Source organism: Tympanuchus pallidicinctus, unplaced genomic scaffold (assembly GCF_026119805.1).
Source record: "Tympanuchus pallidicinctus isolate F22 unplaced genomic scaffold, pur_lepc_1.0 scaffold3, whole genome shotgun sequence".
In the NCBI taxonomy this organism is placed as follows: domain Eukaryota; kingdom Metazoa; phylum Chordata; class Aves; order Galliformes; family Phasianidae; genus Tympanuchus; species Tympanuchus pallidicinctus.
The window spans coordinates 52,275,133-52,291,822 of record NW_026294747.1 but is presented as its reverse complement, the minus strand read 5'-3'; the positions used below and the strand labels follow the sequence as shown (position 1 = coordinate 52,291,822).

Here is a 16,690-nt window from a genome sequence, read left to right as displayed (position 1 = left end):
GTTGATGACATATAATAGGCTTTCTCCATAAGTCATGCAAGAAGAGGAAGCTCACACAAGGTGGAAATATTTATTTGATAGAAACTATTCAAATTGTTAGAAACTGTGGTTGGCTTATCTTCTGAGCTGCAGTTTCTGCCTGGACAGCACAGTTCATTTCTGGCTGGTGCAGAGCTAGCTGGCAATAACAACCTGAACACTAATTAAAACAGGTAGGCTTTCTAACTTGATATGAAACCAGCCAACCCTGTAATTTCTCTTTATTTTCAACTTCTCATAAATTGTGGTAAATGTGATTAAATATGTTCCACTTTGCATTTTAAAATTCATAGTCCTTCTCTAGAGTAGGCAATGATATGCTTCCAGGCAGAACTCTGAACGTGGTGAAGATGGAGTTCTGCAGGGTTAGCAGAGCTAGCACAGCTTCTTTTACATCCAACTACAGAAGGAAAAGAGGTTTGAGCACTCTTTGGTGCAATTTGCATTACTGACCAGTTTGTTTATGTCCTAGTTAATACAAAATTATTTCAAGAGTTACTGTTTCACAGGAAGCTGTGAAGAAAACAGAAGAATGTGAGCAAGAGATTGAAAAGCTGAAACAATTCCTAAAGAATCACTTGGCTGAAAAATCACATGAATATCAGCCACGCACTCAGAAGGCTTCTTGTCCAGAGGTGGGTTTCATGTCATGCCCTAAATTTATGATAACATGTAGCACTGATGAATAGTAGTGTGCTTTTGCTCTCTGCTCCAGTCAAGCAGGCAATTGAACACTGTGGTGTGACTGTAGGTACATGAGTTTTGCTGTATACCAAGAGATATTATAATCAGTACTAGTTTCAAGTTGGGCATATGTTTGATGTCACTGGTTTTGATGTGCTATGTACCTGAATCAACTTCCAGTGAAAATTAAGTGCTGTTTTCAGCTGTTGTGGTGAAACAGTATGCAGCACTGATTGCTTGCCTGCGCTCATCATCCTGCTACATGTTAACTGGGGTAGCACCTTGGGATAGTGCATAAAGAGAGCACTGTGTCCCCTTTCTGATCATTGCAATGTTACTTTTGGTGATTCTGGTTAGGGTTTGATCTTCTAGGTCCCTTTCCTCGTCCTAGCTAACATGCTGTGTGTTCATCAGCTGGTGACAGGTGCTGTTTTTTGCCAGCAGTTGGGTCCTTTCTGTAATAGATGAATTGCTTATTTGATGCAAAAGTAAGAAGTGTTTCAAAGACAGCACTGCAGAAGTCGGGAAATGACTAATTAAGTTTAATGAGTATTTTTATAAAGTGCCTCTAAGAAGCTCAGCTTTTTGTAGTCAGCAGCAATACAGTTAATAAACATACATCATACTTAATAACTATAATCTCTCAGTTGTTTCCTAAATACATAGTTGCTCTGCTTTCAGGTGATTGGATGTTGGATGCTAGTACTAAGCATGACTCGTTTCCTGGCTCTTGTTTTTGTCTTTGAGCATAAGACTTTCTGTTTAATATCTCTTGTTTTAGAAGGTATGTTTCACAGTTGTAGCATTTCATTGATAGATGTGGCACTGGAATTGCCCATCTTATTGATGGGCTTCAAATGAGGAAGTTGTGTCAGTAAAGATTTGGTTTCTTGCCTAGTTAAGTTGGCAAAGCAGTAGCTGATATTTGTGCTATAAAGTCTGCTCCTGCTGTAAAACAAATACGAATATTATTCCTAGCAAACATTTATAAACATATGGGAAATTGGCAAATTCTTTTCCTGCCTTCACCCTCCTAGTCATGCAGCTACAGTAGCATTGTTTATGGAGGAAGCTGTAGTCGAGACAAAAACCAGCAGTCTTACTGCTTTGCTCTGTCACAGATTACTTGCATAGCGTTATTCAGACCATGATAGAGCAGCCTCTGGAATCAGTGTCTTTATTATTTTAAGCCTAGGATCAAAGCTTCCTCTGATGGACAGATCCCATTCTGCAGTGGGGTATTTAGCTGATTTTTAGTTTTCTAATCAAGCCATAGTACTTCAAAGAGCTTTAGCACTGCCAGTAATGAAGGGAGTGAGGTATTTTATTGCTTACCCATCTTGGTCTGTTACTGCTTCTGCTCTCTTTGCTCACCTGGAAAACAAGTGGTGAGGAAAGACCCCTAGAAAAGGGCTTTGAAGGCAGAACACTGACTAGAGTAACAGTTATGAACAAGGAGGAAAGCCAGACAGATTTGTTTCCCTTTTGTTAACGCAGGGTTATCTGGGTTACTGTTTAGACCCCGCAGAACATTAAACATGTTCCTTGTACTTTCTGAAGGACCATATCTCCCAGTGTCATATTCTAAGACGTGGGATAATTCTTGTCCCTAGCTGTGTTACTGAAACCCTCCATTTTTTATTTTTATTTTTTTTGTTTGCTTCTGTTAACTCTATTTATGCAAGGAAGACTCAGCCCTGAATTACCCCTAGCTGTTTTTGCCTTCATCTAGGCTACCCGAGTTGTTCTGTGTCAGGTTTCCAGAAAAGGTGGTTGAAAGTAACATCATCTGCTTTGACTCACAGAGTAATGTAACTCAGCTACGTTCCCTCTGTCCTGAGGGAAACTCATATTCCCCTGGCTATGCAAGACCTAGTTTGATTCATTTATCCAGCCTTCCACATTTCCTTCCAGACTACCAACTGCAGCCGTACAGGTGGCAAGCGCCGTCCTGAATAGAGTCTGCTGCTATTGTTTTGCATGTTTCAGGACATTTCCTGCACTGACAATGGGGAACTGTCCCAAAGCTATGAAAAAGGGAAGAGGGCAAATAGACCCATTCTCAGTAAGATGCAAGGTGTCATTTGTTACTTTACCTCTTGTTTAACTAAGAAAAACGCGTACTTACAGATGTTGTTGCTCCTTAGGGAGAAATGGAAGCTATAAAAGAAGAAATCATCAAGCTATGCCAAAGAAAGGAAGACATCCTTACCGGGATGAAGAATTCAATGTCTGAGCTTCACCAGCGCTTACAGGAAGAAGTGCCTGAACCAGGAGATGAGCCCACAGCCTCTGTGTTTGCACAAACTGACTCCATAGGGACTGATGTTTCCGATGTGCAGGTGAGTGGAGCACCGTTTTGGGATCACTTGCCCAGGAGGTGAAGAAGGAAAGTATAAAGCCCTTCTTTATCCAGAAGGAGTGGCTTTTGAGAGAGGAGCATCCCTGCAGCTGTGAAGCAAAGTTACTTCTCTCCTTTTAAATGGTCCGAGGAAGACTGGGTATGATACCTGGCTAGGAGAAGGCAGGAAGGAGGTGTGCCTCAGGTTATTTTTTTGCATGAGCTGTTTTAACATGGAGTTTACACTAAGTGATCAGCAGCAAAATGTTAAATGCACGTGTTTACTGGTAATGATCAGTCGTTGAGGATTTTTCAGTAAATTCAGCAAAATAAAATTTGTCCCAATTACATCTGTGATGTTGAAACACTACAAAATATTGAACACTCCCAGTTTTTAGAGGTGTTTAGGAGCTGTAGCTGTTATTAATTAATAACTTATCGCTTTACTTAATTGCTTATAAATTGCTTTAATGTCTGGTGTCAAATGCTTGGTGCTTGTCCAAAAGTGGTCCCCACGTGGTAATTTTCTTTTAGTGTACAGGCAAGAGGGCAGAGGCTTTTGCTGTTTAACATGAGTAATTGAACTGTCTCTTTTGTGTATTTTGTAGCTGAAGAAGAGAGGACTGATGTCCCTTCTGCCCTGTTTAGATGAAGAGTCAGAAGATGCTTTTCACAGCAAGGTAAGTTCAGTATATGTCTTACATATACAGATATATATATGAGATAAACTGGTTTGTTACAGATTATAAAAAAGTGTAGATATGAAATAATTTAGAGTAAAATGAAGCCCAGTTTGTTACACCAAGAAAAAGTATGAAGAAACTGAGCTTGAATCAATGTCAGTATTACACAGTAACTCATTCTGTGATGTGTGGTCCTACTTTTGATGGAATTACTTATGCAGTAACACCTTTATGCATGTGTTAGCAGCAAATATGAGCCTAAAAAACAAGGTTTAAAAGTGGATTTTCTTTCAGACAAAATCAGATAGCCTCTGGAGAAATGCAGGTTAGATGGTAGCCTGTGGGTAACCCACTCTTTTTTGGTGCAGTTTTCTTTACATACTGGACTTGGGGGTTATTTTGTTTTTAGCAGACAGGAAAAGAGAGAGAGTGATTTGGTGTAAGCTTTGTGGGTTTTTGTTGTTTATTTGTTCGGGGATAGCATGAAAAAGAAGAGGATACTCTTGAGGTCTCTGGAGTGTCATCCAGCTATTGTTCATCTGGCAGAGCCATTAAGCAAGGGAGGAGGTGAGATTTGGGAAACATAAGGTAGATAAGCAAGGCAGAAAGAACTAAGTGTTAGTAAAGGTTTGCAGTAATTTACATTGCCTGAAGGGATGCTTGAGCTTCATGTTCACAAGCTAATGCTGAGTTGCTATTACTTTCAAAGGGAAGTACAGTCATGGAGATAGATGTGAGCTTCTGGCCCTCATTAAAATACAAGGAAAAGTGTAAGGAGGACAGTGCAACCTCTTGGTCTTCTGGAACCTTGTCAGATGGTGGTGCACAGGTAATTAACTCAGATTTATTTCAACAGGGCAGGAACTCATCTTTGTGGAAAGTGTTTGCAGAAGTCGTAGGTAATGCTGAAGGCTTTGAAGTAAGAGAACTGTAGAAATGCAGGGCAGTAGCATTATTAAGTTGCTCTGTCTTCCACATCACTCTGAATTTTTTCATTTTAAGTATTCTTTCCTGTTCTACAAGCCCGAAGACAGAAAGGTGCATTTGTTAGGAGTGATTCATTTCATTAACTCCTGGGGAGGCAATAAAATGTACAGTTTGTTAGGAGATTATCTGTGGAAGAGATTCACTTTGTCAACAAGATCAACATCTGATATTCCTGACCAGCTACAGTTTTGGTGGTGTTTTGCTACGTTCTTCACAGTGTCTTGACATTATCTGATGTGTTAGCTACAGTTGCTGCTTCCATGTATCTATGTTAAAAGCATAAGAGAACTCATCTCCATGAATGTGCTTGGTCCAGGACTGCTATGCATTGGAGAGCTGCTACTTTTTGAGGTCTCTCAAGCACAACAAGGCAATAATGATCTAAATATTTCCACTGTTTTCTCTTTCTCTACAGGATGCTGCTGAGATAGTACGATCATGCAATAAAGACAATGAGGAATCATCTTTGCAAACTCCACAGAGGACAGAAAGCCCTGGCACAGGTCATGAAAGTCAGACCGTGGTGAGTTTGCAAATCTGAAGTAGGCTGAACGAGGTGACCTTCTGTATAACCCAGCTACTGGTAATGATAATGGTACTGGAGTTTGTGGAAAGATTAGTGATATGGTAGGATACCTACAACCCTTAATGGGCTTCTTCAGATTGCTCCTTTGAGTGAAAAAGGTTATGTTCTGATCTCCTTGAAAATTAAGTTTTCTAGGAAATAAGATGGAGTATTGTCAGGAAAAAAGATGCTGGTATTCATAAAGGTGTGAATGGGAGGATTAAGGTGATAAAATCTGCATCAGTTATTGGATTTTGAAGTGGCAGTTAAAGGAGAAATGAATAAGAATAACCCTCCCATACTTTGCTGCTTTGTGGAAAACATGTGCTAGCTTATAGAGGAATGGGCAGCAGCCTATAGGTTACACGCAGAAGAGCGTATGGAATGGTCTTGAATAGTCCACCAAGGCCAGGAGCAAAAGACTGGTAGCAGAGCAGCCTCAGCTCTAGCTCTTAAATTCTAGCAGCATGGAAGAAGCTAGAATCCATCATTGCCTGAAGCAGGAGCACGCTCTCAAGTCACTTTGTCTCTCAGTGCTCCTTGACTCCTTATATCATGCATGACTTTCAATATATATAGTTCAATAATGAAAAAAAAGGCGTCGGGAGAATTTGACGTGCCCTTTTTTAGTTTCTCATTCCTGTGCAGGAAAATAATACATAGCTAAATGTTAGAACTTAGTCAGCAGCTTTTAATTGCATACTAATATTATAAACAATAGCATTCTGCCTTGTATGAGTGCGTGTATCATATATGGCCTGTCTGTACACGTGGTCTCTGTGTCCTTTTTCTTTGCTACTCTGCAACACTGTTGGCTTCTGCTCGTACAGGATGTTTGTGAGCTCCTTTTGCAAGCAAAGGAGGTGAAGTCACTCCAGTCTCCAAGCATAGAAAGTTGTTCAGCTGAGCTCTTGCTGGTTCTCTGTGTTGTACTGAGCTGAGATACTTACTGCACTGAGTAAATCTCAGTTGAGAGTAATTGACATTTAGACCCCTGTATAAGAGAGACTTCATCTCCAGGTCAGGCACCTAACAAGATAACATATACTGGTACTTCTGTGTGCCACTGTGTTTGTCAGCCTCCTGTCCTCAGGGGCACCCACAACCTGTTGAACCCAGCTATAGAAAAGCTCAGCAGAGCAGTGTTCAGAGGTGGACACAGCTGCTCTGTGTTGTTTGCACAGAATGTGGTAAGGCTATAAGCCACAGTCCTCCTCTGCTCCCACAGAGAAGGCTGTCCTTCCTCAATTCATGCCAGACAGCAAAAAAGCCTGCAATATTGCAAAATCTTTTCCATTTCAGAATTTTACTGCTCTGTCCATTTCCACGTGCTATATAACTCCTATTAGGAACTTTTTTATTTATTTTTTTTTTTTTCTTCTGCTAGGTGATTTACTTGAAAGATCAGTTGCTATTTGGAGGCAGGAAGGCATTTATTTTTAAAAATGCTATATTCATTTTTTTCCCTCGGAGATGTGTTGAAGTCTAGAGATCTGTGCCATTGATTATATTCATGTTCTCCATTCAGAACTTAAGTATACACTAACATTAATTTATTCCCACTATCTTGGTAGTTGTTAAATGATACGATTTCATTGCTCCTGGCATATTTTCCTTCCAAACTCAGTTCTAGTAGCCTACAATGTAACACAGAATTCAAAAACTTGTTTGAACTATTACTTGTCAGGTAAGTTTTGGTAACTGTCCACTCCATGTCCTCTATGATCTCAGTCTTAGAACACGAACTCTTAGAACACAAACTCATGATGTGTGTGTGAAGCTGAACGATGTTACACCTGTGCACAAAACTGGTTTGTTTTATTCAACTGATTTGGCTGCATATCTCAGTTTCTGTTTCTGTAAAGAAAGGGAATGAAGTTTCCTGAAGCAGTGTTATTTACCTGGGGAAGGGCAGAGCATGCCATAGATAAATGCTTCTGTATGCGTGTGTTCTGTTTAATACTTGGTTATTTTTTTGGCATTGTCAAAATACGTTTACTTTAGTGGACCAAAATGTTTCGCAATCTGATTGGATTAAAAAAAAAGTGTATATATGTATATATATATATGTAAATATATGTATTTTTTGCCCAAACTGGCAAAATATAATTAAATGATGAACAAGGACAAACTGGCTGAGAACTAAAGCCAAAAATTTCAAGTGGAAGTTGAAGTAAACTGGTACTTTCATATCTTCAATTGCATGTACATCAGCATACTTTCCTGTTTCAGAATTTTACGTTCAGACTATTTTCTATGTTTAATGACACTGCTGAAAGGTATCTGAGAGGGAAATCAGAAGAGTAATGATCAAAGTAAGACACTGATACCTGAACCAACGCATTTTGGCACCCTCATTTTAGCACAAGGCTAATGCACTGTGACTGGCCATCTCAGTGTGTGTGAATGCTCTGGAGCCGTGGGAGCGGTACAGGTGGTTTTCAGCAGAGGCGTTGTGCTTCATTTACTTATTAACTTCCTTTATTTGCATGTGCGTGGATATATACAGAGCTGTGCAGGCTTCTAAGCAACTGCTGGTATCTCCAAGCACTTTAGACTTCTCCTTATTACGGAAGTATGCAGTACTGCTTCTTAAAGCAAAGCAAGCGAGAGAAAAAAATTACACAAGATAGACTAAAAAATACACATTATTTTTCTGTGTGATGTAGAGCCTGAATAAAACGCATTTGGCTGTTGGAACCAAATGCTTAGAAGGAACTTCTAAATGATGCACAACAGCTTGCTTTACAGTTTTAAACTGCATGGCTCTTCCATCCAACTCCCACAGCAAAACATCTCTCCTCAGGGGAGAACTGGTTAATGGTGAGTCATCGTGCTTCCTGTGGCTCAGGTATACCTGTGCAGATGCAAATTGTGTCTGGAAACCTGTTGCACCAGATCCTAGATCGCCTGCCTGCAGAATTTCCCTTCCTTTTTCTTTTATCTTTAATTATTATATATATTTTTAAGAACTCTGAAGTCGGTGACAGAGTTGTTTTGGAGCCCTGTGAATGTGAAAGTTAAACATTTCTCACTGGTAAAGAGTGGGGAAAGAAAGGAGAAGAGAGAAAGAAAGGAAAAAGAAAGCAATAGGAAGATAACTGTGGGGTTTTTTTTCATGTGCTTTGCTTCAGAGTGTCACGCCGCCTCCTGTTCCCAACGCCACCCAGGGCTCTCGAGGGAAAGAGGGAGACGCAGAGGAAGCAGTGGATGCTGGTAGGCCCGAGCCGGAAACAATCCTCCAGGCGTGCAAGGCCCAGGTCGCTGAGCTGGAACAATGGCTAGACAAAACTAAGGTGTCCCTGGGCTCAGACCCCCAGACCCCCAAAATGCAGCAGATGGTGGAACTGCAGCTTGGTGATTTCCAGGTAAGAGGGAGCAGCCTGTGTGCTGCTGGCCATCCATGAGCGACCCTTCCCGGGGGTTTGTGAACACAGGAAAGCTACAGTTACTGCTTCTCCTCTCCCTGCTTATTCAGCTTCATTGCCTTGGCAGACAGCCGGTAGCTCGGCTTTGGTTTCAGGTGCAGCTTTCCTAGGGCTCAGTTAATAGCTGTTTTTAGGGTGGTACACAGTGGGGCTGTTACACATGCAGGATTTAGTTTGGGGTCTGAATGTTTCTACAGCTTCTTTTTTTCTTTAGTTTATTTTTGAAAATATGGCTCAGCAAAGTCTGCATCCTCTCTTAAAGGGCAGCTTTCTGTTGGTCTCCGTCGGGATAATTCAGCAAGAATAAAGAATTTTTTTGTTTTGTTTGGATATTTTCACTTTTTTTTTTTTATATATATATATTTAGAGTGACTTAAAAGACCGGTGTAAAATTTGCTCCTAAACTGTATGTAAGTTCTTTTGCACTTCAGGACCCCACAGCTGCCAGTGAAGGGGGAAAGACAGATATTCATCCACTTGAGTAGCCTGTATTTGGTTGTACTGCTGTAGGTCTAGGATCTTCCATTTGGAAATGGATGGAAGACAACAGAGCTGACGTAAAGTACTGGGCTGGGTGGTAGTCCTGGCACAGCTTCCTTTCTCTGGCACACAGATTAAAAGAAAATGTGCAGGCATGCAGCTTTGGAGTTCCCCACAGTGCCAGGACGATATCCTCATCTGCTTGACTGCTGAACTCTGGGAATACATTTATGTAGCTGGCTGTATCTCAATCCCATTCAGGCTTTGTGTCAGTGTCGGCTTTGATAGGGCAGTCACAAGCAATAAAATCAAGCAGACTTCAGGCAACGCTCTGCCCTGTTGAGTTCCTGCCAGCTTTTAGCAGTCTGGCTCAATGTTAATACATGAACTTGACAGGACAGAGGAGCAGAAAAATATTTTTCTATCCTAATCAAGATCTATGCAGAAAAATATCCAAAGCACAAAACAGGAGTGGTCTCTGGATAGATAGATATGATGTAGAACAATTAATTTATTGCAGTTGATTACTTTGCAGTTGAGCTGTGGTTTCTGTCTCCACATTTAACTTTATAACATGAGTTTGAAGTAATGCAGAGATGTAATTCGATTCAGAACAATGTGAATCAGCAACCAAATCCCAACAGTTTCCAGTGGCCTGGCTTATGCGTGGTACCAGTACTGTGTTTTGGTAATTTAGGTTGGATGATTGTATGTTAGGAAGGATTCTTTGCAGATGGGAGGGGCTGCTCAGGGAGGTGGACTGCTGTCCTCAGCTCCACTTGGCCTTAGGATACACATGTCCCTCTATCACTATTGAAAGCCCAGGGGCATTTCAGATAAAATAGTTTCAGAGGTAGTTGTCACCTTAAACTGAGCTATAAGGTTGTAAATTTATTCGGCTGAGACAGGCTTCACCTTTTGCTGATTCTGTTGTGAAGCCAGTAGCTCCTTGCAGTGGGTGGAGAGTTAGACATAACTCCTTAACTCATCACAGCAAGATTTGTGTGAGGTTTACCAGTCAACACCAATGATCTGTCTCTATTTGGTGCCCAAAACTATTTTTAGAACTGATGACCTCCTTTTAAAGGCTGCCCTCCATACACTGGTGAAATTGTATTGTCACATGAGCAGAAATTCTGCCATGCTTCTGGTTGATGAGATTAGAAGGAGTGAAAACTGGCCTTATAGTGAGCATCAGGTCAAGAATTTCTTCCTCACTTATCACAGTTTTGCAGTTTTAGTAATGCCTCGGCCTCACGGTGAGGTCTGTTTAGCTCATACATCCACGGAACTTGACCCTTCCCAAGGGTGATGTAGTCAGTCTGTGCTCTGCCTTCTTCTCTGATGTGGTGTGTTGTCTTCTTAGTTATTCCAAATGAAGTCTACTGGTAATTTCTGCTTCTCTTTCTCGTTACTTAATGTCTGAGTTATACAACTTCCCACACAGAAGGTGTTCTGAAACAGTTTTGTCTTTAGCACTGTATTAAATGCACTTTATTGTTCATAGCAAAAAGAGGCTATTATAGAGAAAATCCAGGGAGCGTGAAGCTATTGCTAATTTTTCTTCTTTCTGTTCATTTTAGATAGGGTTAAGTATAAGCACTGTCTTAAGAATGTTATCAGGAAAGGAATATTGTACTTCTAAGAATGAATCATTGACTCCTGTCACTTCTAGGTGATGTTATCAGAGATTGAACAAAAGGTTCTTAGTTTACTGGAAGATGGTGGAAACAGTGCAGGCCACCAACAGGAGGCAGAGGAGCTTTCCTTGAAGCTGAAGGAAGCGAAGTGTAATTTGGAGAAAGTCCAGATGATGCTTCAGGATAAATACAGTGAAGAGCAGGTAAAGCATATGAATTCTGTGCCGAGGAAAAGTCAGAGTTCTGTAGTAGCACAAGAACAGTTAGAGCTTACCATGTGAAACAAGGAAAGGAGAAGAGTCAATCAGAAATGTCAGACTTGTTATTTTTCCAGTTTGCACTGCGGTATGATGATTTTTCATTTGCAGTAAGTAGTGGGGCTTCCAATGAGTCTTTGAGCTACATCTTTTCAGCTTGAAGTGCTCAGTGGCAGTAGTTGAGATTTTGTGAGGAATGCAGGAGAAGGACAGAAATGTTTGGTGATGTTTTTTGTCTGCTTTCTTTCAAAATACCATCATGTTTGTGATAGTATCACAGCAGACAGGCCTTAAAGCAGTAACTTTCTTCAAAGAACACCTAAGTGGCATGAGCAGCTTTCCGGTACCACAGCCCCCCAGCTAGACCTGGACAGAAACTGAACAGAAGTGTTCGCATGAGTACCAGCTGCTTTTGCACTGCTGATTTTGTTTACAAGTGTTCCAAAACAGCTTTGCTTTTGCTATTTCCCCAAACTGCACATGGAGATTTTGGCCTCTTGTCAAGTCTGGAAGCCTTCCCACAATGGGTCTCTCTTTACAGATTCCCAGCAGGGAGAGGAGTGACCCAGAGTCCCTCAAGATGTTGCACTCCAATAGCTCCAGCTTGCCCCAGCTTGGCCTCACTGAACAGCCTTTCCTCCAGCAAAATGGTTTCCAGCACCCACAGGTAATTCTTCTGCCTGTTTTATATCCACAGCACATGTAGGGGGCTGCTGTGTATATTAGCTGCTGCAGTTTTCACTGTGGGATCAAGTCTGCCAAGGGCAGGTACCTTATACACCTCTCCTAGAGGATTTGCGGAGTTAGAGAGGATGGAGAAAGGCCTCCAAGCCCTGGAAACTCTTTTTTGTCCAAAAGGTTTATGATCCTTACAAAATTGTATGGTACCCTTGTCTTTTATCACATTGATTCAGATGGCATCACCCACCCGATTTCATGTGTTTAAAGCACTGATGTATTTTTAAATCTGAAGCTGTATACTGAAACTGGTTTGGCAGTTTTGCATTTGGGCCAGAGGAATCCCAGTCATCCATACAGACTGGAAGGAAAGTCATTGAGAGCAGCCCTGCAGAGAAAGACCTGGGGGGTCTTGATGGATGAAAAGCTTAACATGAGCCAGCAGTGTGCTTTTGCAGCTCAGAAAGCAAATGGTATCCTGGCTCCAAGAAGAGGGGTGGCCAGCAGGAACAGGGAGGTGGTGTCCCTCTCTGCTTTGCTCCTGTGAGGCCCCATCTGGAGTACTGTGTCCAGGTCTGGAGCCCCCAGTACAAGAAAGACAGGGAGCTGTTGGAGAGGGTCCAGAGGAGGGCCACAAAGGTGGTCAGGGGACTGGAGCACCTCCCCTACGAAGATAGGCTGAGGGATCTGGGCTTGTTCAGCCTGGAGAAAAGAAGGCTGGGGGGTGACCTCATTGCAGCCTTTCAATACCTAAAGGGAGCCTACAAACAGGAGAGGAATCAACTCTTTGAAAGAGTTGATAACTGCAGGACAAGGGGAGATAGTTTTAAGTTGAGGGAGGGAAGATTTAGGTTGAATGTCAATGGGGAAGTTCTTTACAGAGAGAGTGGTGAGGTGCTGGAACAGCTGCCCAGAGAGGCTGTGATGCCCCGTCCCTGGAGGTGTTCGAGGCCAGATTGGATGGGGCCCTGGGCAGCCTGGTCTAGCATTAAATGTGGGGGTTGGTGGCCCTGTGGCAGGGGGTTTGGAGATTTGTGATCCTTGAGGTCCCTTCCAACCCTGGCCGTTCTGTGATTCTTTTGAAGATGGATTTGACTCAAAGGCTTTGTGAACATTCTCTCATGAACCAACTCGGAATGACTCCAAGGTCACTGTTAACATTGTAAGATATTCTATGAAACTCTGTGCTCTGTAAACTACTTCTGTTTTGCTAACTGGATATTCTGTAAAAATACATATTTATAGAAAATTGTTTGGTAACATCATATTTAGACATTACTTGCTTTTTTTCCTGATAGAGGCATTCTTAATTTTGCTTGCTAAATGGATTCATGCGAAATGCGATTGGAAAAGCACAATAATAATTTCAGAGCAATACTGCAAACACAATTGATTTTTATTGTTCATTCTGTTCTCTGTTCACAGGATCTGAAAGTAAAAGCAGCAGAGCAGAAGAGCCTCATTGACTTCATTGAGTCATGTGTGGAAAAAATGCAGCCACAGTTTGAGGATGGTGTGAAATCAGAACCCAGGTACAAAGCAATAAAATCACTCCCCACATTCAGTTATGTACAACTTCCCAAACCCACAGAAACTTTGCAGGAGCACTGCAAAGCACTACTGTGCTTGTAGAAGAAAAATTGCGGGAGCTGGGGGATTTCTACTATCAGCAGTCTGGGGAAACTGAGTGTCGTTTATGTGACAGCTTCCTTGATACTGGGCTGACTGGAATGCCCACAGTCAGTCTTGATGTCAGGCAGGACTGTTGCCTTCCATGAGCTGAAGCAGGCCAAGCAGAGGACAAGGTGGGTGTCTGTTCCCAGCCATGCATTTGGTTGCATTCTGTTTTGGGGACAGGTATAATAGAAACTAGTCTTACACCAGCAGTTTTACAAATCTAGTTTTGTTTTTTCTACTTTAGTATTTGACATTCTAATAATTTTTTCTTAATACAGCAATGGGGAATCTGATCCAAAAAGCAAGCAGGTTGATCCCACCTTAGCTCCAAAGGACCAAACGGGTAATAAATGGCAGTATTTACAGCAAGAGCTTTCCTCAAAGATGAAGTCTCCTCTCTGCCAGCTTGTGGAACCTCAGGTCCGTTTCAATTCAGTAAAGCACTCTTTGTGCAGCCTGTTGGTTTGAGTGAAGATAACTATTAGGATACCTTCCTTGAGTCATTATATCATGTCTCTTCTTCATCAGATAACTGAAATCTTTGCAAGTGCTCTCTAGAAGAAATTGTTACTGCATACTGCTTTTATGATTGTCTTTTAATTTTACTTTGAGGTAGATGACTCTGGAGCTATGACTATGAAGTAGTGTGGGAACATGTAGGTGAATTCTGGCAGTTAGCATTCAGAGCTGATGTTATCTGCTTAATTCTTTTAAGGAAATTAGGTGAGTTATCCAGCCAGCTCCCAGCTGATTTTTATGGATGTGGATTAAGTCTCAGTTCTTGCAAGTGAGAACATTTTGGTCAGAAGAAACTCTAGCTTGAATTTTCTTCTATGATTCACCATAGCGTTCTTGCATTCTCTCTGACGTATCAGAAGTGGTTTTACACTGCCATAAGAAAGTGCTATGCATTTATTCAGAGCAGACTGCAGAATTTTACTGCTTGGAAAAAGTGTTTTCTTTTGCTAGCAGTTTTGTTCACATTCAATTAGAATGACTAGATTTGTTCTCTGAAAGAAGAAGAGTACTGCATTAAATGGAAGAAAATTGGTCAAGTAAAAGGATGAATGACTGCTCATACTCACGTACTGCAGTGGGCAGCAAGCCTGCTTTAATACAGGCTACAGCCTGTAGCCCCTAAAAGAGGGAATCAGAGGCTCTTTTTTTCAGTCATGGTCTGATCAGGGCACAGCCTAACCAATTTATTCTTGACAGCAAAAAGGGAATGCTATCCTAGTGTTTTATATTAATAAGTTGACACTTCTATTTTAATGTTTTTTAAAAGGGATGTCATGTAGTTACCCATAGCCCAGACATCATTCGAGCTGTTCACATAACTGCAGCATTCTCTTTCTCAATGTCAGATTACAACAAAACTGAACATGCTGCCCCGGGGCGCGTTCCCAAATGCAGGAGCCTCAACCGTGGAAGAGCTGAAAACATACACTGTGCAGCTGGGAGACCTAAGCCAAGAAGCAAACGTGGTGCATGCACAGGTACAAATGGCATGTTTTAGCATTGCCAAAAACACCAGGAAATCAAGACACAATGCACTGTTTGGGCATTGAGAAACATAGACAGTAATCTCAGTATTGCAGACGGGGCTCATTGTAGTGTACCTTCTGCAACAGCTGGGGGGTATAATGTACATTCAGCTTAGGATTTTGAGGAGAAAGATTGCAAGTTTCAACCATGACACTTCTGCTACCTGAATCTAAAGACATGATAGTATGGATAAAGATTGTTCCAGATTGTTCCTCAGGCTCTGTTAAATGAGGACCCTGTAAATGACTTTAGTAAATATGCAATATATGAGCTGACGAGGCAAGTTCTGTTGTGCCTGTTCCTGAGTTTAGAAACCTGTGAAACTACATCTGCTCCTAATACACTGAAGGTCACTCTCAATTTTGGCCTGGACAGTTCTGAGTATTGCATGTATATAGCTGTCCCATCCAAGACTGTCCTTCAGTATTTCATGAACTGTGTTTTATTATTATTAGCTGACTAAACTTCTAACTTTATGCAAGCAAACAAATCTTAGGTGTGCCTTGGGTTAAAGTACTGAAAAATTCTGACTTGCCTTTACACAGGAGAATGTGGCAGAGGAAGTTTCTTCCAATTTGGACAAAAAACTATTTGAGCTACTTCTGGCAATCAGCCGGTGCTTGGATAATATGGAGGAGATGTTAAACACCTCAGTCCTCTCCACTGAAGAGGCAGCTGTGCAGCAGGTTCTTTATGAGGTAACTTTCCTAGAACATCCAGGGGAAGGAGGAACCATGGTGGATTTCTTTTGCAACAAGAATGTATATGGCCTGACATTTCCTCTCATTTTTGCTAGTATTACATGGGAGTAGCACAATCAAGTTATTTGGTGGCGCACAGATCTGGGCCTTTTACCCGTTAACAAACTGCCAGCTCATGTACCACTGCATTTTACAGGCAGGTCTCCTTTGACAGAGACCATTTTCACTCATGTTATCTTTTTTCCAACTCTTTAGACTCTTTCTGTTGAGCTGCAAAAACTTCACGCTGATCTGAGTGATAAAAAGGATGATCTTTTAAAGTCTATTACCTGTGCTGGTGGGAGCACAGATGTGTTCTGTGAGTGCTTTAACAACTTACAAGCATGGTTGGAACAGACTCAAGCTGCCACTGCTTCAAGGAGCAATTCAATGAAAGCTGGGCTGGATCATAATTCCAGTTATCAGGTACTGCACTGCCAAATGCACATCTTTTTTCACAGCATCTGTTAGACTTCTCAGTGTTAATGCATTCGGGTTACAAATGAGGCATCTATAATGGTCTTTTTTTTGGTACTGAACAAACTTGTCTTGGTCTCTCAAGAAGCAAATTTATTTTGCTTTTGCAGCGCTGTTTACAGAGCTGACTGCCTTAGAAGCCTTGATCACAGTAGAAAATTTGCATGCAAAGTATAGAAGTAACTCAGAATCCCATGTATGCTGATCTACAGGCTAAACCAAGTGTCTGTGGGGAAGGATTAGGCCAGGGAAGGCTTTGTGCATCCTTTCTTCCGCCTTGTGCATTCAGGAGTGATCAAAGTCAGTGCAGTGCCAAAAGCTCTGTTGTTCTCAGAATATATGTTATGAGACGCTGCTTTTTGGGTGCAGTGTCTGCTCTACAGCTATCTGGAGAGATTGGTTGGTTGGAGATTGGTTTAACCCTTGGTATTTACTGTTCCTTGAGATTTTGTGCCACAGTAACAGAAAG

General features: G+C 41.5%; 2 protein-coding genes across 9 annotated transcripts in view; one reads left to right on the top strand and one right to left on the bottom strand.

Moving 5' to 3' along the window:
- Positions 1–16,690, bottom strand: part of ESR2 (estrogen receptor 2) — a 169,049-nt gene that overhangs the window by 46,295 nt on the left and 106,064 nt on the right. The gene's annotated exons all lie outside the window — the stretch shown is intronic.
- Positions 1–16,690, top strand: part of SYNE2 (spectrin repeat containing nuclear envelope protein 2) — a 172,416-nt gene that overhangs the window by 95,521 nt on the left and 60,205 nt on the right. For 7 of the 8 annotated variants that reach the window (XR_008209492.1, XR_008209489.1, XR_008209488.1 and 4 more), the window contains exons 63-75: positions 549–674; positions 2,871–3,065; positions 3,673–3,744; positions 4,457–4,576; positions 5,150–5,257; positions 8,434–8,667; positions 10,883–11,050; positions 11,646–11,771; positions 13,208–13,314; positions 13,738–13,879; positions 14,824–14,955; positions 15,550–15,702; positions 15,961–16,170. Coding sequence is in view for 1 of the 8 variants with exons in the window: in XM_052695581.1 (XP_052551541.1) it covers positions 549–674; positions 2,871–3,065; positions 3,673–3,744; positions 4,457–4,576; positions 5,150–5,257; positions 8,434–8,667; positions 10,883–11,050; positions 11,646–11,771; positions 13,208–13,314; positions 13,738–13,879; positions 14,824–14,955; positions 15,550–15,702; positions 15,961–16,170 (1,893 nt within the window). In the remaining 7 variants the exon portion in view is untranslated. The remainder of the gene's footprint in view (positions 1–548; positions 675–2,870; positions 3,066–3,672; positions 3,745–4,456; positions 4,577–5,149; positions 5,258–8,433; positions 8,668–10,882; positions 11,051–11,645; positions 11,772–13,207; positions 13,315–13,737; positions 13,880–14,823; positions 14,956–15,549; positions 15,703–15,960; positions 16,171–16,690) is intronic. The other variant, XR_008209491.1, reaches the window with a different exon arrangement.